This window comes from Prunus mume, linkage group LG4, assembly GCF_029339155.1.
Source record: "Prunus mume cultivar Tortuosa linkage group LG4, ASM2933915v1, whole genome shotgun sequence".
NCBI lineage: Eukaryota > Viridiplantae > Streptophyta > Magnoliopsida > Rosales > Rosaceae > Prunus > Prunus mume.
Window position 1 is genome coordinate 6,519,686 of NC_142701.1, and position 24,558 is coordinate 6,544,243.

A 24,558-nucleotide genomic window follows, 5' to 3' on the forward strand; every position below is an offset into this window, starting at 1 on the left:
AAAACATGTTTAGCGAGAAATAAAACTAGCAAGTAAAAAAATGACGGTTAATTAAAAAGAATGACATAATATTATACAGAAGACATTGGTAGAAAAACACAACCATGGTGCGAAAGCCACCGTCGTCGTACGAAAAATAAAACGACGTCAACAAGAAAAAACCGTCGTCTAATTAAGAGTGATACCAAAAAAAATCCACTCAAATCTCTCTCTGTTTTGTATTACTCATAATAAGACGATGATTTTATCTTGTTCACATTGTATTAAATAGCACACCACGATGATGATTAACTAACGTCGTGCTATTTGCAATAGCACCGATTTAATTACCGTTGTGGTGTGTTAATAATTAAAACGGCGTAAACAAGACAAAACCGTCGTCTTCACATGACGTGAGATTGAGGGACTAGTGAATTTATTCAAACCAATGAAAGGTTTCGCCATTTTGAAAACGGAGTCTTGTTTCCAGACTATTTCTTTAAAAAAAAACTTTAAATGATTTTGAAAAAGGAAAGTGTGAGAAAAACCTTTGGCGTGCAAAGAAAGTTTTCTTCTGACGTAAACTTTGGAGATTTAGAGACGAAGACGAGGAAGATGATGAGATTTAGACACACTGCGTTTGGGAACTAAGAGGAAAACTGAGAGGAAACTGAAATATTTTATCAGTTAGAGAGAACGTAAAATTTAGGCCAGGTGACAAAAAAGTATATATATTATCCTAGAGTTCAATAACATGACGGTTTTGTTAAAAACCACCCTAGTATGTCGTTAAAAAGACGAAAAAAGTAGTAGAGACCGACGTGATTAATAATAAAGCCAAACGACTTTTGGAATTCCAAAACCAACATGGTTATTTATAGTTTTACATGACAAAAAGTTTACTTTTGCTGCCGTGATATTATAAGTCAATACATCGCTTGTTTATAGCGAACCAACGTGGTTGGTATTAAAGTCAACGACTTTTAGTTTTAGGGAATCGACGTGGTTATTTCAATTTACACGACAAGATTTTACTTCTGCTACAGCGCTATTTACGAAAAAAAACTACCATGGTTAGTGTGAATAACATCGCGCTCTTTACAAATAAACCCCTTAATGTAAAGATAAATTCGGGCTTTTCTTCACTTTTACTTTTCTATTAGGATTCCAACTCTAACTCAAGTTGCATACGCCCTTGGCTCTCTCTAAATCTTTGAAGGTACAGATTTGAGTGGGAGGCAATAATTTGGAAGTTGATGACACACACATCATATACTTCTAAAATATTGTCTTTCTCATGTTGGTGGTTCGATTGTGATGACGAACATAGCTCCCACTGGTAAGATTTCATATCTCTTGAGTTTGCATATCTTCAAAATTTAATTTAGTAAAAACGCCTAAAATTATAACGCAAAAGACAGTTTTCTATATAAACCGTCGTGGTTTTACTCCGTACTTGTCATTTTGTTGATCTACCGTTGTAGGCTACTAAAATCTAGAAGGGAAAAATTACTCAAATGGTCCTCAAACTTACACCCGATTTACATTTTGGTCCCTCAATTAAATTATTCGTTCAAATAGTCCAATAACTTTATATTAATCGCTCCATTGATCCTACCATTACCTTATGTTAATGTTGCCGTCAAATGCAAGGGTAAAACCATCCATAAACATGCTATGTTTCCCAAATAGGTGATACAGTGCTGATAAAGGGGTGGCACATTGGTCAAAAGTCTTTTTACACCCCCCCCTCCCAAAATGTAGCATGTGCTGCTCACATGACTAAATTTAACAAAAAATGTAACGGTAGAACCAAAGCACCGATAAATAAAGAGTTGGTGGACCATTTGAACTAATAATTTAGTTTAGGGACCAAAATGTAAATCAGATACAAATTTGAGGACAATTTGAGTAAATTACCCAATCCCAGAAATTAAATCTAAAATAGCAATACAAATTTAAGACGACAATATTCAGAAAGAACAGTCTTATAAACAAATAGACGGCAGTATATTTCACTTAAGGACATGAGAATAAAATTTTAACGACGCTATAACTAAAGAAACTGTCGTGGTTTTGAAAACAACCCGTTGCTATATTCTAAATAATTTCCCTAGTATGTGTTTAAAACGAGGCTAGGATAGTAGAAACTAATGTGGTTCATTACGACACAATTTTTATTAAGAGCCACAGATTTTTTAATATTAGATGACGCAATTTATAGAAGGACCGTCGTGTTTAGTAAACGCGTTCTTTCACTTTCAGTTCCAAGTTGAAATAAAGTCGCATTCTTTTGGCCCTGGGTTGTCATCCTCACTTCAACCTTTGGCTCTCTCTCACCTCTCTTGAGGCAATAATTTGGACGTTAACGATGTATGTGTTTTGGTGTATCTCAAAGACACCAAAACGCACACATCATTAACTTTCAAAAAATTGTCTTTCTCAAAGTGTCTTTAGAAAAACTTGCCTTTCTCAAAACGCACACGTCGTCAGTTTGGATTTTGATATGTATGTGTCTTTGTGTATCTCAAAGGTGGTTCGATTATGATGAGGATCATAGCTTCCGTTGGTAAAATTTCATATCTCTTGGGATCTCATTTTAATTTCTCTATGACGTCGGTTTTCTATATAAACCATTGTGGTTTTTCTCAATTCTTGTCATTTTGTTGATATACCATTGTAGGCTACCAAAATACAAGGAAAAAAAATCTAAAAAAGCAATAAAAATTAAGACGACGGTTTATAGATAAGGGCAGTCGTACAAAGCGAATTAATACAATGGTACTTTTCACTTAACGCTTGGTAAATTAATATTATACGACGCTCATTGAGAAAACTGACGTGGTTATTACTAACTTATACGGACCGTCGTCGTGTACTAATTTCATATTCTTGATGTGGTGAAAATATGGCGAGGATATTATTGAATTTAGACATCGTTATCTACTCTTCTGGCGTTGTGGTTCTCTACTACTCTATATGACAGTGGTGTTATAGATACCGTCGTAATACCTTCTCACATAATACGTCGATAAGTTTATCTTTACCGTACATGGATTTAATATGGTGCTGTTTTGTAATATACCAATGTGGATTCCATTAAAATTATACGACGCTGATTGAGAACAATTGGTCATATTTATTTAGGAGTTAACATGTCGACTGTTTCGATAAACCGTTGTTACTTTCTACGTTGGTGGCTTCATACTTGCTGTCGTTGTTTTTGGGGTCAGAGTTTAAGTATAAAGAAAACCTATTTAATAAGACAACGCTATTTTATTTGGGTGCATCGTGTTTTAGAAATACCCAAGTGGGACTCGATTTTTTAGGTGTTTGTGTTACTTATCCATGACGGTTTTTTATTACTGTCGTCTTTCTAAACACAACAACGGCATTTTGTTTTGCCATTGTTGTTTTCTGGTCTTCTTTTTCCCCTTTTGTAGTAGTGACTAAGCATTGGCCAAATGCTTCTGAGCCCAGACAAGGCCATATAAGGGAACTGTGCAAACACTCCAAGACCTTGTTATTGATGGACCACGTAACCAAATCACACAAACCCCCTGAGAATAAAACACAAACACCATGAAGAGAGTAAGCAAATGTAGGGGCTTTGTTTCTTCTGGCAGCCACAAATGAAGGTTGCCGTAAGGAGAACACTGAAGAAAATATCCCTCGTATCTGATTTCAAAGATCAGACCCCAAAACGCTTTGAAAGGTTAGTAAAGCCTTAGGAAACACCTTGCTTACCTTCATCAACAGAAAATAATGGCTGCTTACAAATAAATAATTAGTGCTTATAGGTAGAATCCTAGCTTGGCATGAGAAGCACAGCATGGGAGCAAAGTTGCCATGAGTTTAGCACTAAAGAGAAAATTAAGTGTTCCTAGGGGAAAGATGGGGTATTAAGGTAGGAGAGAGAAGGGTTTTGCAGAGAGGTTTGGTTGAGAATGAAGGAAAGAGAGAAAATAGTGGTTTGAATGCTTCTCCGGCAGCTTGCAGAGGTTCTGTCAAGTGTTAAAGCAACTTGCCAAGAAGGAAAACTAAGGAGGAAGGAGATGAACTATGCACGAAAATTGATGATTTTGAAAGTAAGAGAGGAAGCTCGCTCTCTGGTTATGGATGATTTTCGTTGAGTAGAAGAGGCCCTATTTATAGGCGCTGGAAGTCATCTTTTTCCAAGAAACCCTAATGGCTTCCATCCCATTTTTCCAAGTCTTTCCCTTCCTTTCTCCCCTCATCCCTTCAATCATCCTATTTTGGTGAAATCTACTCTGCTTATTTGCACAAAATCAGGGATTTTGGGAGCTCAAGGTCCCTTTCCCGCAATTGCCTAGTGAAGAATTCTATTTTGAGAAATGGGTATACATCTTTGGTTGAAGAATGGCTCCTTCGCCAATATCTTTTGGTCCCTTGAATGTTTTGTTTGAAAACTTGTTCCTTTCTTCCTAGCAGCCCACGTGGTCTTCCAAGCTCCTCCATGGCTTTGTCTTTCAACCAAATGCTGAAACCTTTGCTGCTTCTTACTTCTAATTGTATGGGCTTTCTAAGATGGCAAGTCAACCTACCAAACAAATGGGCTAATCTCCTCAAGTTTTGGGCTATATTGGTTAATTTTAGTGGACCATTTTGGTTGGGCTTTTTGGTTGGGATATTTTCTCTCTTGTGCTTGCCCATATTTTTGGGCCTAAGAAATGAGCTTGAGTTCAGAGGCTCCCAAGCGACTCGGAACCTCCATTTCTAGGTCCATCAATGGGCTTTATGACAACTTATTACCATCCATACCACAACCCCCTCAAGCAAGTCCCGAGCATTTGAGTGGCTTGGCCCACTTAGACTTGTAGTGTGGATGGGTGTGACATAACAATTTCCCGTTTGGCATGGCATGTTGCTTGACATGTTTTTTAATTATGATGCTTAACGGGATAATTAGCATGGATTTGTAGAACTAATGGATTTTTTGGGCCTCAACAGCAAACACACAAGAACACAAAGATTTATAGTGTTCGACCTTGTGCCTACATCTTCTTAGTGATTCACACGAGATTGCTAGTATGTAAAAACAATTTTTGTTACGATCCAGAACCCCCTCAGCTCTCACAAGAACCCTAACTCTCTTTTCTTTCACCCTTGTTCAAACCCTTTGATTCCCTTATGAGCACAAGAACCCTCTTACATTCTCTTACTCTCTCTTCTAAATTCCATGACCTCTCTTTGGCTCGGCTAATTTAACACTTTTTATATATAATGCATAGGACATGGGTTAAAAGTTAACTAGAAATAGGAAACTAAAACCTTATTTAATTAGGTTACAGAACCTCAATAAAATAGGGAAGCCACGCTGAAACAACCGAAAAAAAAACACGTTCAACATGCAAACAAAATAAGGTCGAAGCGATCGATCGCTTGGAACACAGCATCGTCGCAACCCACTAGAAGAAACCAGTTGATCTCATGGCCATTGCGATCGATCGCCTCCTGCATAAACTTCCCTGCTGCTCCTCTCTTACTACCCCTGATTTCCTTTTCTTCCCGCATCTATGGTGAGCCAATCTTCAACAGTAGAGGTCAATGCTCGCATTAAAGACGTCCAGCCAATCTCGAGGTCATAGGCCACTATAGTCGTTGATTGAGTATTGGCCCAAGCAACACACTCATTAAAGCCATTAACTATCCCACACGACACATAATTGACATAATGAGCGGGATAGCCGGTCTTAACAAACCTAGAAAAACCTTCTAGTATATGTTACCATAACTCGTACTTGTGATACTTAATCTCCAAACACAGAGATTGACAAACCTCTTATGTTGACAATCAAGAACAGAATCATGGGATGCACTTGAATAAGGATTGCATGAGGTTTAGGCTATAGTACTTGGAAAAACCTGGGACCTCGTCATTCCGGACCTAATAGACACAGTCAGTGTTGAAGAATGGAGGAACTAAGAGGCCTCGTCTTCATGGCTTGCATCTCAAACCTTGTCTTGATCTAACTTTAAACAACAGCCCGATCGATATACACAAGCATTTGAAGTCGATACAGACAAAACTCTCTCCGTAATAAACCTCATGAAATGCCCCCTCGACCAGGTACAATTAATAAAAACTCATTAAAATAACATTAATAACTAGGCAAAAAATTAATTTGGGTCTATATGATTTACCACTTTTACCACTAAAGTCTGAATTGTTTCAATTTGATCATTATTACCCTTATGGCTTTGAATTTAAGCAATTCAAGAACAGTCTCCAATTTGTGTCAAACTCGAGTAACTACATACATTTGTCAAGGAGAATTTCGGTACATAAAAAAAAGCTGGAAATAGAAGAAAGGGAGAGGCATTTCTCCCCATTCCCACCTTACCACCAAGTTGCCTAGCCACCCCTCTCACCACGACCACCACCAACCCTCCTCCTCCTCCTTCCCCACCACAATTAAAATTATTGAACAACAACCATTGCTAAATATTACAACCTTCCATACATTACAGAATCCAAAATTTGCCATGATACAAACTTGGAATTTGCCAAACCCATGAAAATCCCACGAAACTAATATTTGTTGTACTGTGTTATGAACCAAGAACTGAGATTTATCGAAAATAAAATTCCCCAAGCACGTGAAATTTCCCCCAACAAATCAATAGAAATAGAAATTGGGTGGTTGATGTTTATAACTTTTTCTAAGAAAATTGCAGAACGAAAAAAAAATTAAGAAAAAAAGGAAAGTTTAGAGAGGGATTGATAAGGGAGAAGAAAATGGAGATGCGAAGGTTGTTGGGGGAGTGGGATCTAATAGTAAGTTCCCATTGAGCTTCTGGAAGGGTGGTTGTGGCTTCTACTTTGGGCTAGCGTTGGGGAAGGGACTGGGTGTGGTGAGTAGATATCGAAGAGGGTGTGGGCAGAGAGTGTCGTATGGAGGAGATACATCGTTGATATATATGTTTGGATGGGATTGGGTTGGGTGTTCTGATTCTTGAAAGGGGGCATGGAGAGAGAAGAGAAGCGAGAGAGAGATATGCGATGGTAGATTTGTATTGGGTTGGGGACGTGGTCGAATGTTGTGGTTGGCGTGTGGTGCATGGGGGCGGGGGAAAAATAAAAAGTTGTTTCCAAAGGTGGCAGAGTGGGGTGGGTCCCGCAACGAACTCGATCCGTCCCGGCGAAGGCCAATTTAGCCCGGAGTCAAGCGAGTATGCGGTCTGTCGGCGGCCATGATTACCACGGATTTATTTTCTCTTGCTCGCTGCTACGTGGCGTCCAGGCTCTCTCAATCTGATTTTCCTCCAATCAGCGGCGTAATTTTTTTGCAATAAAATACTGAAAAAAATTAGGAAATTTTTTTAAAAAATACCCAAAAATTAATGAATTTTTTTCTATAAATACCAGCCAATTTTTTTAAAATTTATCTGAAATTTGAAATTGAAAATTTTATCCGATTATGAGATATGAATAGTATTGACACGTAAGAACCCGAAAATATTATCCAAATTAATTATTGTCATGAGGTAAAAAAATTTGTGAAAAAAATTAAAAAATGAATAGTAATTGCCCTTTGCGATGGCAATGAGTGGAAACGGAAAATACTATTTGCTAGGGCAACTACTATTCACGTGAATAGTGGTTGCCCTAACTCCTTGTCATGGCTAAGGGCAAATGGGTGGAGTTGCTCTTAGAGCAGTTCCACCGAGGCCCCCTTGCCTCTGGGTTGGGGAGGTTTTGGCAAAATGGTTTCCAACGTTGAGCCCAAAGGTGCTGGAGTAGTCCCACAACTCGGCCGCCTAAGGCCTAAGCGGGGTCAAAACTTCGGGGGACAGCCCCCATGATTTGATTTTTTTGGTTGCCACGGCGCCGTCTGGCTCTACGATCTGATTTTCCTCCAATCCAACGAAGCCAATTTTTGCAATAAAATCTGGAATTTTTTAAAAATACCCAAAATTAATGAATTTTTCTATAAACACCAGTTTTTTTTTTTATAATTTATTTGAAATTTGAAATTGAAAATTTTATTCGATTATGATATATGAATAGTATTGACATCGTAGGAACCCGAAAATCTTATCCGAAAATATTATCCAAATTAATTAGTGAGGTAAAAAAAGTTGTATGAAAAAATTAAAAATGAATAGTAATTGCTCTTTGCCTATGATTGGAAAGCGGAAAATATATTTACGAGGGCAGTTACTATTCACATGAATAGTAGTTGCCCTTGCAAAAACCAATGTGAGTTTCCATCAGTTGCCTTTTGCCATGGCAAATACTATTCATTTTTTTGTTTTTTTCACATATTTTTTGACCTAAACAATTAATTTGGATAATATTTTCGGATTAGATTTTTGGGTTCCTATGTGTCAATTTTTATTATAAAATTCATATCTCATAATTGGAAAAAAAATATTAAATAGAAAGTGAATAATAGTTGAAAGAGACGAAAATGTATGAGGATTTGATGTTAAAAGTAAAGAGTATTGGTTAGTATTTATAGAAAAATTTGCTGACAAATTGAAGGAAAGTGTTATGGTAGCAGTGAGAGAGGAAACCAAAAAGATGGAGGCCAGGGCAAAGGAAAGTGTTATGGGCGATCCACGTGAAAGAAATTATGTTGTAACAATTCAATCAACTACCCAACTTTGATCCCAACTTGCTCAGTAAAATTCCAACTACACCAACTACACCAATTACTCCAATTCCTCCAATTCCTCAAGAGCAAAGCCCAAAAAATCCTATGTCTGACAAAGCAAGCTGCTCTAATGTGAGAGGCCTTGAATTGGATGAAGACAAACCCACGAATGATGCTGATGTTGATGATGATGCTAATGCTGCTGAAAACCGTCAAGATCAAACGGTAAAATCTCTGACATTTGCTTTTTCAAAATTTTAAATTTTAAATAGACGTCGGTGTTTATTTTAAAACCTGTCATCTAGTTTAACCTAGACGACCTTTCTATTGTGTAGCAACGTTAGAACGTTTACATAACGACTATTATGTATTTACCATCGTCTATAACCTTTACCCTATCAGTATGTTTTAGAAACCGTCGTTGATATTATATACCACGTCGGTTTTGGATTTGTTGGAGTCGTTTATTTTACTTAATGTACAAAGTTTATTTATTTCTTGTCACATGACCTGTCAAAGCTTGACATGCTGCTCTTCTGTTAGCCCTATGTGTAACACCCCGACTCCAATTATTTCCTATTTTAATTAAATTAAGAGAAAATATTAATTTACTCTTGGGTTAAGGATAATTTTGGTCAATTTCTTATCCGGGAAGATTTTGGGACCACGAGTAGTTTGGTTGCGTAGGTGGTACTGAGACGAAACCATAGACAAAGGGTAGGCTTGAATCGGAGATTTAACGAAGTTTTGGGCGATCAAAACAAGTTTGGTGGCGGAACCGTAATTATTTTGGAGGGTTTAGTAAAAATCAGAATTTTCATTTTCTACCTCACTCTCTCTCTCTCTCCGTCCCGTGTCTTCCTCTCGGAATTTCTTCCCCTGTTTCACTGTTCACCGGATCGGAAAATCCTCTGCCACCGCCACCCCGCCACCTCATTTCTACCGGACCGGTTCCATTGAACGCCACCTTCTCCTCTCTTCCTCGGCCAAAGCCGAACCTTGGATATCGAAGCGCAAAAGTCGCTGAAGAGTAGCGAACTTCCAGCACCGGCTCGATCTCCTCCGGCCACCATTTCCGAGGTAAGGTGAGGTTTCTCATCCATTTACGTGTTCTAGCTGGCTGTTGCATAGAAATTGATCGATTTGCAGGTAGATTCACGAATTTGGAAGTTAGGTTTTGGCCGGTTTTCAATATGGAATTCCAGCCACTTGCCGTCCGAATTGGACGCGTTGCCGTAGTTGAAAAAGATGCTTCATTCGCGTCGAGTAGTATCTAGGATTGGAAGGGTGGCTCGCGATTTGGAGATTTTCCGTCGCCGGAAATTTCTCACACCCAGCGCGCTGCGCCGTGTGGTGTGCGTGTGGGCAAGGCTGGTGGTTGCTTTTATCTTGATGAGATCTGAGGTTGTCCGCAGTCGAGGATTTTGCGGATCTCAATTTGGATGTCGTTTGACTATCGAGCGGATTCGCATATTGTGCGTTATCCGTGTTCGATAAGTTCTTGTTGGATCGTTTCAAGCGAGTATGTTGATCTAGGTACTCTTAGAAACCTATAGAATTGCGGATCGTGAATCGGAGCCCGGATGTTCGATTCAATAATTTGAAGTTTGAGGAATCGCGATTACTGGTGCGATTGAGTTTATTCAAACTGTCAGGACCTTAGGATATTCCTTTGGATGTACACGCACCGGGAACTTGGGGATTTAAGTATTTCCTGTTGTGAATTTCAGTTTTGAAGTGCGTTAAATTAATCAAGGGTTCGTATCTCGAAATAGGTACTTCTGTTGATCATTCGCACGGGACTCCCTCCGGGCGGCGAGATTATTGTGAGTGGACTTTATTTTAAGCATATGCATGGTTTTATTGATAAAAGACTTGTGCATATATTTTAAATGGTGATTTTGATTTAATAATTATTGGGTTGATGGATTTGAATATTCTTATAAGTATTCGCAATATATTTTGAGTATGGATATATGTATTTGAGTATGATGAATATGTTGATATGGATTTCGGGATTGACTATCTATCTGTCTATGTATAGAGTGAGAGGTTGTTGTGGTGAGATTGTGGAAAGATATGAGTTAGAGGATGGTTGTGAGATGTATGAGTATATTAGGTGAGTACCATTCCCTAGTTACTAGGCTTCACACCGTCATTGGCAAGCGCGCTGCGATGGGGTGGGAAGCCATGAATTGCGGGTCTCACACATGTAGTTAGGATGTGTGAGACACTTTCCATGCGTGTGCTGCGTACGTCCGGCGATGGGAAGAGTATGTATACTTAGTATCATCACACATGGCGCCGGCAGTAGAGGTGTGATAATCTTGTCCTGTGCGAGAGGACTTGATATGATTTGTGAGCTACGACGTGTCGTTGGCGGTGCGGTGTGTGAGCTATGGAGTTCCGTCCCGGTTGGACTACTCATCCAATAGCCCGGGTTAGTGTTCGAATCCTGCGTACCAAATGCAACAATCCGGTTGGATTGTTTCCCACATTAGTATGAAGAGAAGTATATATTATATTATAGTTATAGTTATATGTATATATATATATATATATATATGAGTGTTTACGGGTTGATGAGAGTTGCATATCTTTGGGAAATGAGTTGTGGATTTGAGATGTGGAGATGTATTGGATTTTGGGATATTACGTTTTTGAGTTTTTGGTTTCGAATTCATTGTGAAGCTGCATGCTAGAGCATTATTTTTACATGGTGGGGTTATTATGTTGATTTAAAGTTCAAACTTTATTTTTGTCCACTCACATATTTCTGCTGCGCCCCTAGCAGTAGTTGCTTTTGGAAGCGCTCGAGCAGTTGCTTAGCTCCAAACTTTTCATCGTTGTTAGAGTCTGTAAATTCCTTCTACTCAACTGTTTGTTGTAAACAAATTCTGTAGATGCTCTGCGATTATCACATGTTAGGTTGCTACTTAGTAGAGCCATTTTATGTTGGATTGTTGTATGTTAAAAGCATGCTGCTTGGAATATATCTATTATGTAAATTATGCAGGTTGGAATATTGTTGGGTTTGAGCATTTTACCGTGGAGACTCACCAAAATTTTGGTAGCATGTCTTGGATTTTTAGTAAGTGGGCCCGGCATCAGTGTGATGTCGGCACCAAGGCGGTCCGCCTGTGCGGTTTCAGGGAAATTCAGGCGGTCCCCACTATGCCAATATGTGGAGACCTAGTTGAAGCTTGCTAATGAGGCCATTAGAATTCACATGCCAAAGGAAGTGTTTGGCACTAATCATGATACCTGGCTCTTGAGTGAAGACATTTTACAATTTGCTTCCGTGGTTGAGATTGGATCCACAGTGATTGCAATATACATGAGGTAATTCTAGAAATCCAATTTTGTTTTTTTTACATTTCCTTTCTTTTAAATTAAAATCTCATTTAATTGAATTTCATATGTTTAATTAGGTACTTATTTGACTATTTAAAAATGGCAAATATGGTAAACCCTATTGGCCTCGTGGACCCTGGACAAGTCAGACTCTCAATCTGGAATGTTATCTCACCATTTGTCGGACCACTCATTTTCAGAACACGAGACAAATCAGGAAACCTGATATCACCCCATATCAGGCCACTCACTAGGATCAGAACCTCCTTTTCAAAAGGAGTTGGGGTATGAGACTTTCTCACTGCGAAATTTCTCGAGTCTCCTGATAAATTGAACATTCCTAAAATTTCCATCTGCATGAAACACATTTTTATCACCCAACCGGCAACATGCACAATATAATTTCATGCAATTCCAAATAATCGGCCTCCGGCCTTCACATAACATAAATTAACTTCCCAAAAATCCAACATATGAGGTTTTAACCTCCTAACACAAACACAAGTAGTTTAAGGCCTTACCCTAATCATACAACAACCCAACCAGGTCTTGCCCCTAATTCAACCACAGCACACTAATACCACCCTCCCGTAGTCAAACGGTAGTATGAACAATTATCTAATCACATCTAAACTCGGTCTCATCCGAGTTTTAGGACTAAAGACAAAGTCAGCACCACTCAACAAAGCACCTAACTAAACCTAGTGCGTACTGAGGCGCTATCTGGGCTGCCTCGTACCTTACTAAGGGATCAAGCCACCGTAGTAGTTTTTCTTTGAAACCCTTTTCTTTAAGTCATAACTCACAAAACCCCCTATCGCTAGAATATCCAAAGTCACGTATGGGAGTGCATCAACAAGCAGGCTACCCAGCGACCGGTGACTCACACAATCACATATCTCCTCTTCATCGTCGGGCGCCCCGGCCCGCGTGGGTGGTCAACAACATGCCGGCTACTCTAACGATACGTGTGACCTCAACATAATCACATATCTCCTCATACCGTGGGCGCGCACCTAGCCACGATGGGTGGGGTCTGTCAACCGCCGGCTACTCCTCGACCGGCAACCTCAAAACAATCACATATCTCCCCTCATAGGACGCACCGCAGAATGGGAATGCTGTGGCAAACGCTGGCTACTCTGCGACACTTGTGACCTCAACATAATCACATATCTCCTTCTTACGTCGATGCACGGCCCGCGTATAGTGCATCAACAACACGGCTACTACTATGACCGTGTGACCTCAACATAATCATATATCCCCTCATCGCGGGATGCCCGGCCGCGTGTATGTGCCACCACTGCGTCGGCTACTCCAGCGGCTGTCCTCAACATAAGCACATATCTCCTTCATCGTCGGGACGCGCGCCACGATATGTGGTGTGCGCCAACACGCCGACTAATCTTCTACGACACGTGCGACCTCAAAACAATCACATATCTCCTCATCGTCGGGTCCCACCCGCCACCGTATGGGAGTGCATCAACTGCTACTCATCGATACATGTGCGACCTCAAAACAATCACATATCTCCCTCATACATCAGGACGCACCCGGCCATGCGAGGTCTGTCAACACGCCGGTTCTTGAAATGGTGGCGGACTACGGGCCGGGCGAGCGATCCCGGTGAGCCGGCCTGAAAATCACCTTTTACCGTGGTACCGGGTGGCGGTCGCCGGGAAGGTCGTCGTGGACGCCGGGCTGCTGAGCCGATCCTTTTGGCCCGATCCGTCTCATCCGTACGGTTGGCATGTGGCGAAAGGGTTACGAAGAAAGCGGCGGTAGGAGAAGAAGAAGGCGAGGCATTTTGACTTTTATCAAAAATCCCTTTTCAAATAATTATGATTATGCCACTGAGTTTCATTCGATCGTAACTCTCTCGTTACAACTCCGATTCAAGCCCACTTCATGTCTACGGACTCATCTCACTGTGCTCTACGAAACAACAGTATAGCCGAAATTCCCAAATTCCTTCGGATAAAAATGACCAAATTACCCCTATCCCGAGGGTAAATTTGTAATTCCACTCAAATTAATTAAAACATGGGATAAATTTGGAGTCGGGGTGTTACACCATTCAAAACATCTCTCAGAACGCCTGAAAACGCTGATATGGGATCAATTTTACTTGCCTTATAATCCAGGGTTAGTCCCCTTCTATACTTGGTCCCATGTAATATTTTTTTTTGTAGTATATTGAATATATATGGATCATTTTGTGTAGGGGTCATTGGGTGTTAATAATTGTGAGACCAGCTAATGAGCTGTCTATTACATGGATTCATTGCCAAACCGCTCTGTTGAGGACGCAGAAATATAGTGAATCGTAAGTATAATGCGAAAAAGTAAGATTTTTATTTATGCATTTGAATGATACGACGGATTTTTCAAATACCGACGTTGTAGTGAAAATACAACGATGATATATTATAACCGACATTTAAAATCATTTACAACCTCAGTATTTTTTCGAAACCGTCGTCTTAATTGAAATATCACGTCGTTTGTGTTTTTCATTTTAGGACGTTTTAATTTTTTATGTTCAACTTTAAAATTTAAAAACAATTTTGGTTATACGTCGTTTTTCTTCATCACCGACGTTAGAATGATACACAACGACAGTTCTTATTTTCCGCCGTTTCAACTAAAATACGATGTCATTTGTTTTAACAAACCGTCGTCTTCACTTATTTACCACGACGGTTAATATTTTTTAATGCTGATTTTTAGTTTTGTCATTAACACTTTTTGTTTTCTTGAAACAGTTCAATCAAAATGTATAACTCTCACAGGCAAACAATCATCACGTAAATCACCCATATGGAAAAATCTACAAGGCACTCCTAGACAACCAACAAATGTAGAGTGTCGCAATTACATGATGCGTTTCATGAGAGATATAATTCATGATCCAGGCATAGCATTGAGAAGAAGTAAAAATTTAAGATATAATTTCTTTGTTTTAATACCACAACGTTTTCCTTTAAAACCGTCATTTTAATATTTATAACATGTCGATTTTTGTTCTTTATTTGCAGTTTAACAAGAAAAAGGAAACAGTTGTGTATACTCAAGAACTTATTGTGAAGTTAGTTTGGAATAAGGCAGAATTTGTGGAACAAGCAATTCAGAACAATAAGTGATATAATTTATTATTAAAATATTTAGGTTTATTTTAATTTTTATAATGTATATAAACATATTTTTGGTAATTAATTGAACATTCATCAAAAAAATCAAATGAAATATATTTTTGTTTCTAGTTTTTTTTGGATAAAATATTTATGTCGTTAAATGAAATAAAATGAAAATATATCATAGAAATTTAAATTAAATTCCAAAAACCGTCTCATTCTTATTTACACGTCTCATATCTATGAACAACCGCCGTCTTGAAGTAGAGGAAAAAACATCGATTGCATTTCTCAAAAGTCGTCATGTAAGGTTTATGTACCGAAGGTTAATATAAACATACAGCGTCGTTAGTACAGAGAGGATGTGCTAAAAGAGTACAACGTCGGTCGGTTACAAGGTAAAACGTGGCGTTGTATATCTAAACAACGTCTCATTAACATAATAATCGACGGTGGTTAAATTCTACTTACGTCGGTTATTAAGAAAGGTTGCGTAGTAACATACTAACGATGATGAGAGTACATTACAATGTCTAATGTTTCTAGGACGGCGTTATGTGTTATGTACCGTCGTTGTAAGCGGATCTGTCGGTTATGTACATTTGTCATTTAATTTTTGTATCACTTTTATATTTTGTTCCTAATATTTATAATAATTTCAAGAAATTCCATAGAATAAGACAACCTACCATGCACTCATTGAAAGATTTTATCTCCCCTAAATGTTTAAAAATTTTAATTTTTAAAATCTTTTAATTTGTATTTATTTACTAATATTCAAAATATATTAAAAAAAATCCAAAAATTAAACCGAACAAATTCTATGCATTTGAGGCAATATATCCCCCTACATGCAGAAAATTTAAATGTTAGATTTCAAAATTAGAAGTGATAACAAAAGTCAAAAGGATTTAGAGACAAAGCACAATAGTCATATACTTTCCATAACATAACCATAAGGTTTATGTGATCTATTGGTGGTCATAAAATTCAAACATATTTAATATGGATATTAGCCTACTTATATAGAAGGCATTGTTGTAAGGAGTCTGTAACAATTTTCGGTTCATTTTACTCATACTTGTGTATTTTTTTATAATTATTGTAAAATTTAGGGTTTAGGGTTTAGGGTTTAGGTTTTATTGAAACGACGCCGGTTTCTCTCTCACTTTTTGGCAAATTCGCGCTGAATCCCGTGAAGCAAAGCAAATCTAATTATTGAATACTTTAGACGCCGGTTTTTGTATGGGCGAAGTCAAAATGCTTTACAACGGCGTCGGTGTAACATAACCGCCTTTGTAAGTCTGAAATACAACGACGATTGGGTTGTATTTACCGTCGTCTTTAATAAACGCGGTCCTTTGAAATTTTTGACCGGGATCTAAAATTTTCAGAATTTTCCTTTAACCCTAAAGTATTTCATTCTCTCTCTTCAACGTAAATTTGTCTTAAAGTTTTCGCTCTCTCTCAAAGCATTGGGTATATTCTCTGAGCTCTCTCAAGCATTTGATATTTTCTCTCAGCTCTCTCAATATCCATGTACGTATATTCTCTCAGCTCTCTCTCAATATTCTCTTATTAGTTTGTACATATATTCTCTCATATCTCTCTAAATATTCATAGTTTGTATATTCTCTCAAACTTTGGTTTCTTAATACGGGTTCTTTTATGTTTTGAGAGCTATGGGTTCTTGACGGGAGCTATATATGGGTTCTTTTATGTTTTAATGTTTTATTTTGTTAAGGGTTCTTTGAAAAAGAACGGAGATGGAAGAATTAGGCTTTGGTTTTTTGTAAGCCACGACAATGGTTGGTGGGACCAACTGTCGTCAAAATTTTATTATCGTTGGCTTTTATTTACTACGCGACGCATTCCTAACCTTAAAAATATCTTGTTAGTTGCTTAAGACGATGGTAAATAGACATGCCGTCGTCTTAATCTATGTTCTGTGACTATTATTTTGTAAGCATCATCTGATTCAGTGTGGAATTTTTTTTTTTTTTCCACTTTGTTCTCTTCTCACAATATAGTATTGTTTGCTGGTCTTTTCACTTTATCATATGTGTGATTTTATAGTGTGTGAGATGGATAAGTCATGGATCCATGCGGATAGAAGATCAAAGGCATATGAGTTAGGTGTGGAAGGATCTTTGAATTTTGCTATAGAAAATCTTGAAAATACAACTCATATTCGTTGTCCATGTGTTAAATGTGGGAATATTTGATTGTTTGGAGTTGGAATTATAAGGGACTACTTATACTTTAATGGAATTGACCAAAGCTATAAGATTTGGACATGGCATGGAGAACCTTGGGAATGGACTACTAATGCTAGTAGAAATGTGGAAGAAGATGAGCAAAGTAGGTTCAGTTTTGTTTCTGAAGAAGTAGGGATGGATGATAATGATTTAGGCGATATTGGATTTGATCCTTATGAGTTTGCCAATGTGATTGGAGATGGAGATCATCCCTTATACCCTGGTAGCAGTAAGTACACGATATTGTCGGCTTTGGTAAAAGTCAAAAGACTTAAATCAATAACAACTTCTACATGAATTTCACCCAACATCTCTCATAAGAATTGGACTTATGCCAAATTTTCTATAAAATGGAGAAGAAAACTAGGTTTTGAAGAAAATAAATCCTAGCATTGAAAAGACATGAAATCCAAATCTTGCGAGATATATTGAAATATGAAAAAAATGGTTTTTTAGATAATTACCATATTAACGCCATCTCCAAATTAAAATGTAAAAATTTGTTTGGTCAAGATTAGGATCTTTCCAAGCGACAAGTCCTTACTCTTTCCTAAGTTATAGGTAAATGAAGTTTCTAAAATTTAACAAAAAGATAAGAAAGAAAAAATGATAAACCAATCTGGAAATTATGTTATTGGTTAGCTAGTAGCTTGGTCTTCACGTCCCAAATGAAAACCTGATAAGCATCAATTAAACCTGACCGACTTTATACCCTAAACCACACATTCGATGCATCTTCCAATGCCCTAGAGTAAACTATAAAGCATTACAGAGCACAATCAAGCAGCCGCTAATTCTGTCAGAAAGACAAGCTTATTTCCTTGTGGAGAAAACAAAGAACTACTGAGTGAAGAATAATGAAAAGAAAGGTAGAAGAAAAATTAGACGGAGAAAAGCACAGCATGTGCAGTCATGGAGTGCACTGGTTGAGAGGGAAGTTGATTGGAAAAGGAAGCTATGGTTATGTTTTTCTTGCTACTCCCAGAAACCAACAAAGGATGAACATAGCCGCGTATGCTCAATTTGCGAGAAATGATGGCGGTGAAATCAGCGAAGGTCTCTGCTTCTGAGTCCATTAAACATGAGTCAGACGTTCTCCTTGAGATCAAGGGTTGCCCTTTCATTATCGAGCGCTTGGGTGAAGAGACCACGGCCACAGACAAGGGTGACATGGTCTACAACTTGTTGTTAGAATTTGCTTCCGGAGGAACCCTAGATGGTCTCATACATAAATCCAAAGGTCATAAATTACCCGAATATGATGTTAGAAGATACACAAGGTCAATTCTTGAAGGGATTCAACATATTCACAAGTGTGACTATGTTCACTGCGATTTGAAGCCGGACAACATTTTGCTTGTGCCTACCACAACAACTAGTTCTGGTGGTACTAGTTTTGTAGCCAAGATTGCAGATTTTGGACTCGCTAAGAAAACCAAGGTGAATTACAGTCGATGGAGAGGCACGCCTAGGTATCTGTCCCCAGAGGCTTTTATTAATAACAAACAAGATCAGTCCTCTGATATTTGGTCTCTAGGTTGTATTGTGTTTGAGATGCTAACCGGCAAGTCGCCCTGGAATTTGAAGCCTGGTTACAATCCAAACAATCTCCCTGACGTGTTGATGTTTGATCATCTATGTACTTGCAAAATTCCGACTGGAATCTCAGATGTGGCCATGGATTTTCTCAAGAGTTGCCTTGCGATAAACGGCAGGGAAAGATTAACAGCGGAAAGTCTCTTGTCTCGTCCATTCGTAGCGCAGCCACAATCATCAAAAGAGGGTCATACCAAGGTGAAGCTGGTTAACTCTTTTTTGGGCTACGCATCTGGTGTATGTTGCTTCAAACCGAGCTCAGATTACCATGCAAACTCTGCCATTGTACAATGAAAGCATCCTTCCCTGCCGGATTTCGGTATTCCAGCTAGGTTGTTTGTTGTTGTATTCCTTTTTTGTTTGTAATATGAATCAATTCAAATCAATCATGTCAAATCTGTAACCATAAAAGTGTACAAACATATAATTCAAGTTTTTATCGAAATATCTGTGTACTTTTAATGGTCTCAATATAGTAATATTACAGCAACTGAGGCAAGCTGTCTATTATGCCTTTAAAATAGCTTCACTTCCATTTCTATTATGCCTTTAAGATGATATTTTGGAAGAATAATTGGATGAAGGATATGATTTGTTGGGGGACTGATGATATTTTAGAACATAAATGGATATCTATAATGATTTGACTGGTGATAGCGAGTCTTCTATTTCATGTGGTTATGAATGTATATAGCTTGGCTCAGAGAAATTTTGTGATTTTTTTTTTGTTGTGCTACTTCTACTGGATTCTCTGGTTTTCCAATTGCTGCAGTGTCCTTCTCTTCTGGTGGTTAACTGATCATTGACTACATGAAGCAGGACAATGAAATTTGATGCAGGAGAGACTAGTGGAATTCGAAAACTTATACGCACAAATTAAACTTCTAGCAATGGAGTTTTGAAAAAAACAAAAAACAAATAAAGCATATAAGATTTTACTCAGTTTGTCAACATTATCACATTAAACATTCACTTCTGTAGCAACACAAAGGAAAGAGAGAGAGAGTCTGAGAAACCATTGTCGTACAGTTACTAGGTACAGTTACTTGTTGACAAGGAGACCGCATTGTCGTACTATGTACCTTTCGTATGCATACAACATTCCTTGTCCAACAGCTCTCTCATCATCAAGATTGCTTTTGTTTGGGTCCTCTTAAAAGTTTCAAATAATGTGCGAACTCACGATGCAAGGAATATGATATGCATACGGAAGGGTACATAGTACAACAATGTGGTCTCTCTGTCAACAATCAACTGTACCTGAATTGAAGATTGTAGGCAGTGTTCGAGATAAAAAGGAATGATATCTTCAACAGCATACAAGGGACGATTATTTTCATATGGGGTAGTAAGCATGGCCGCTAGAAGGCCACCTGAGCTCGTCCCTGCAACCACATGAAAATAATATGCAAGTTACATGCTTACGATCCAGCTTCTGCATATATATAGCCAACAAGTACTAAAGCAAAAAAATTAGTCATATTAAAAACAAACATGAGAAACACACCAACATCAAAATTTGAGAAGTGCAACAAACATGCTAGCTAGGTGTAGCACCACGTATCTAAACTTTACAATTTTCTTTATTTCTTGTTTTTAATAAGTGGGGACAAAAATTGTGAGAATAGCACTGAATAGCTAGGTATTAGAGTCCTCATAGTTTAGGCGTTTATCAAGTAACTTACCGTGGCATCAAAAAGAGCTATAAATCTTGCAAGTCAACATCATAATAGCAGATTAATTTGTACGGCACGACACAAAGATGTAAAGAAAGGCCATTATGTTCTCTATATAATTAAAGTACTGCAGAGCAGTCTAGTATTTCAGTACACCTGCTCATTGATTCATTTACCTTATCAAATCCTAGCTGCTTTGCCACTAGCAATAGCTTCAATGGAATTGATTAACAACCAGCTGTGCAAATTATATCTATATGTTTTGGCTTGATCCTCTTGACGGGTGCTTGGTCTTGTGAAGCCACTTTTTGCAGTCTCCAAGATGCATCAATGGGTGGGAGATATGAGCAATGACTTGCTCGTTATGGCCGCGTATATAACGAGAAGCGATTCAATATATTTAAAGAAAACGTACCATTTATCGAATCTTCCAATAAGGATGCGAAGAAATCTTACAAATTGAGCATCAATTGCAGACTTACAAATGAAGAATTCAAAGCCTTAAGAAATGGATTCAAGGGGCATGAATGTTCCACAAAGAATACTTCTCTCAAATACGAAAATGTTACAGCAGCAGTCCCGGCTTCAATGGACTGGAGAAAGAAAGGAGCTGTAACTCCTATCAAGGACCAAGGCCAATGTGGTAATTAAGCGTCTAGCTAAGTTTATTAATTTAAAGAAAACACTGGATAGTCTTCTTTTGGAGCTTATTAAATTGTTTATGTTATTCTAACTACTGTTAATTGCAATCAAAATACAGGATGTTGTTGGGCTTTTTCCGCAGTGGCAGCCACGGAAGGAATTACTCCGCTTACCACTGGTAAATTGATCTCTTTGTCCGAGCAAGAGTTGGTAGATTGTGATACAAGTGGAGAAGACCAAGGTTGTGAAGGTGGCTAGATGGACGATGCCTTTCAGTTCATCCAACAAAATCATGGGATTAGAACCGAAGTTATTTACCCCTACAACGGTGTTGATGGTACATGCAACACCAAGAAAGAAGCCACCATTGCAGCCAGGATAACTGGGTATGAAGATGTTCCTGCAAAGAGTGAAAAGGCTCTTCTTACCACTGTTTCTCAGCAACCAGTTTCTGTTGCCATTGATGCTAGTGGTTCTGATTTCCAATTCTATTCAAGTGGTGTCTACGGGAACTTGTGGAACGAGCCTAGACCATGGTGTTACTGCAGTTGGTTACGGCGAGAGTGATGATGGGACCAAGCATTGGTTAGTAAAGAACTCATGGGGGACAGAATGGGGTGAAGAGGGGTACATAAGAATGCAAAGAGATTTTGATGCAGCTGAAGGACTTTGTGGCATATCGATGTCTGCCTCTTACCCCACTGCATAGTTTTAGCATCACCTTAAACAAATTCCTACAATATATACTTTATAGATATATATATCCAATGATATCTTTGAACTTGTAAGTGTAATTAATAGAGATCGTAGCGCTGAAAGTCACATTTTGTTAGTTAGGGGTGTATGAGAGGCTGGAGAGAGGATATTTTTGGGAGAATAATTGGCTCAAGGCGCTGATTATAATGGAAAAGGTGACATTCCAATAGAAGATAATAGTGAGTTTTCTATTTAGCTTGGCTCAGAGGAACCAGAAGCTGATTTTTCTGTTGTGCTACTTCTACTGGGATTCTCTGGTTTGCCAGATTGCTGCAGTGTCCTTGTCTTCTGGTGGTTTACTGATCATTGACTATATGAAGCAGGACAATGAAATTTGAACAGGAGACTAGTGCAACTCTTAGTTTCCATCAGATTTGACTGTTTGTCAGAGAGAGAGAGAGAGAGAGAGAGATCTTAGAAACCATTCAAACAAATCCAAAAAATTATTTCTTGAATAAATCCCCTCTGCTACAAATGCTAATCATTTTTCTACTTTTGAATCATATCTCAGTAATTAATTCTATTTCAATTAAAAGGACAGAAATTAGGATCATTACACAGAAATTTTGTAGAGTCTCTACCCTTACAAACTTGAACTGATCACTTTATAACATCAAAGCAGAGTCACTTCTTCACTGCTTGAACTCAAAGTTACACTTGCAGTATCAGATTGTGAAGCTCCATTATATTCTTCTGGTGGTATTGACTGAGCAACGAACGGATGAGATAAGAGCTCTTCTGCAGTTAACCTTTTACAGGGATTGAAGGCCAGGCAGATCTTTAGAAAATCCCTCCCCTCCTTTGAGATTTTAGCTGGAATCTTGGGAGAGTCAACAACCAGCTTGTTCAGGAAATCCCTAGGCTTCCAACAATAACTCGTATCCCATGGGGGCTTCCCGGTGAGCATCTCAAGCACAATGCAACCAACAGACCAAATTGCAGAGGGCTGATCCTGCAACTTGTCAAGCAAAGCTTCTGGGGACAGATACATTGGAGAGCCTCTACATCCAGATCCACCGACATTTTCTTTTGTTCTCTTAGCCAATCCGAAATCGGCTATCTTTGCCACCAAACTAGTACTTCCACAACTTGTGGTGGTAGGCACAAGCAGAATGTTCTCTGGGGTCAAATCGCAGTGAACATAATCACACTGGTGAATGTGCTTAACCCCTTCAAGAATTGACTTGGTATACCACCTAACCTCAGATTCCGGCAATCCACAACCGTCGGATTTCTTGATCAGATGATCAAGGCTTCCGCCAGAGGCATATTCCAAGAACAAATTGTAGACCTTCTCACCATTCTTATCGGCGGTGAATTGTCCACCATAGCACTCAATAACAGAAGGGCAGCCCTTAAGTTTGATGAGCACCTCTGCCTCATGCTGGACAGACCTTAAACACGGCACCCCATTAGACGATTTCACCACCATAATTTCAGGCCTACGACAAAACCGTGTTATGGGTTTCGTGGAAGTGGCAAGATGAACAGACCCATATCTTCCTCTTCCGATCAGCTTTCCTCTTACCCAGTTCACTCCATGATTACGCCTGCAATTCCTCTGCTTCTTTATGTTTACTTCTACTTTTATTTCTGCCTTTCTTTTCATGATTGATAGCTTCTTCACAACAAAATTCACAGCCCTAGTGTTTCTTGGACTCTCTCTACTATAACAACAGTGAGATGAAAGGAAGGTGAAATAGGGGTTTTATAAGGGGATAAAGTCGGTGGGACTCCCTTGATCTGAGACTTGGACGCCAAACTACTAAATAACAGCTGGAAAACTACAACTAGTGCTAGTTCAAAACACGTTTGAATTTAGAAACTTTTCATTTTTACCACACAAGGATTAGGACTGTGATATTACAGTGCTAATTACAGGCTGACAAGAAAATTAGAGTTGGGTAATATCAATATAGATGAACTTTTATTTAAAAAAATTATGTTTTGCTCAAAGTAATTACATAAAACCTAGATACCAATTACACTATTAACACCAATTTGCAAATGGGAATGAAATATTGCAAATAATTATGGGTGCATTAGACAATTTTTTTTTTCAATACCCAAAAAAAATTACTTTATGTATTTTTTTTTAAACATTCTCTTTTAAAAAAAATTACTTATAAATTCTTTTTTATGAGAAATAGAAATGAAAAATCGCTGAAGAAAACCATAAAATATCCCAAGTTCGAAATTCCCCCACTCCTTTGACCATAACACAAATAATAATAACTTTTAAGTATTTTAAAATTTAAACCAACCAAAATTCTTAGCACATGAGAATGGCCCCAAGATCATCTCGGTCTTGGTAATATAACACTCAATCGTCAGAGCATTATGGCCTCACATTCATTCGAGATACAAAAGTCTTTTTGTTCAAAGCAATACTTTTAAAGAAAAATATAAAGAAAATTTACCTATCCCTCTGGTCAAAATTGTTTGTTTGATTGTAACCGTACACAAGCTTACACATATAGTTAAAATTCAAAAAAGTTATATCTTGCGATTTCAATTAAGTAAAAAACTTTGTGGC

General features: G+C 38.3%; 1 protein-coding gene and 2 pseudogenes across 2 annotated transcripts; 2 read left to right on the forward strand and 1 right to left on the reverse strand.

Annotated features, from left to right (window-relative positions):
• The first annotated feature begins 18,209 nt into the window (after nucleotides 1-18,209).
• On the forward strand, nucleotides 18,210-19,242 carry LOC148917787 (mitogen-activated protein kinase kinase kinase 20-like; annotated as a pseudogene).
• Nucleotides 19,243-20,841: 1,599 nt separating this feature from the next.
• LOC148917788 (senescence-specific cysteine protease SAG39-like) lies at nucleotides 20,842-21,983 on the forward strand (annotated as a pseudogene). Its single transcript, XR_016126164.1, has 2 exons — nucleotides 20,842-21,267; nucleotides 21,385-21,983. The product of XR_016126164.1 is annotated as a senescence-specific cysteine protease SAG39-like (transcript).
• A 453-nt stretch (nucleotides 21,984-22,436) lies between these two features.
• Nucleotides 22,437-23,705, reverse strand: LOC148917789 (mitogen-activated protein kinase kinase kinase 20-like). The gene has a single exon (XM_089050799.1). It carries the CDS (start codon nucleotides 23,629-23,631, stop codon nucleotides 22,636-22,638), a length of 996 nt encoding a protein of 331 aa, XP_088906925.1. The 5' UTR covers nucleotides 23,632-23,705; the 3' UTR covers nucleotides 22,437-22,635.
• Nucleotides 23,706-24,558: the final 853 nt, after the last annotated feature.

Excerpts from the sequence above, each read along its gene's own strand:
- LOC148917789 (XM_089050799.1), bottom strand. The coding sequence starts at position 23,631 with ATGAAAAGAAAGGCAGAAATAAAAGTAGAAGTAAACATAAAGAAGCAG.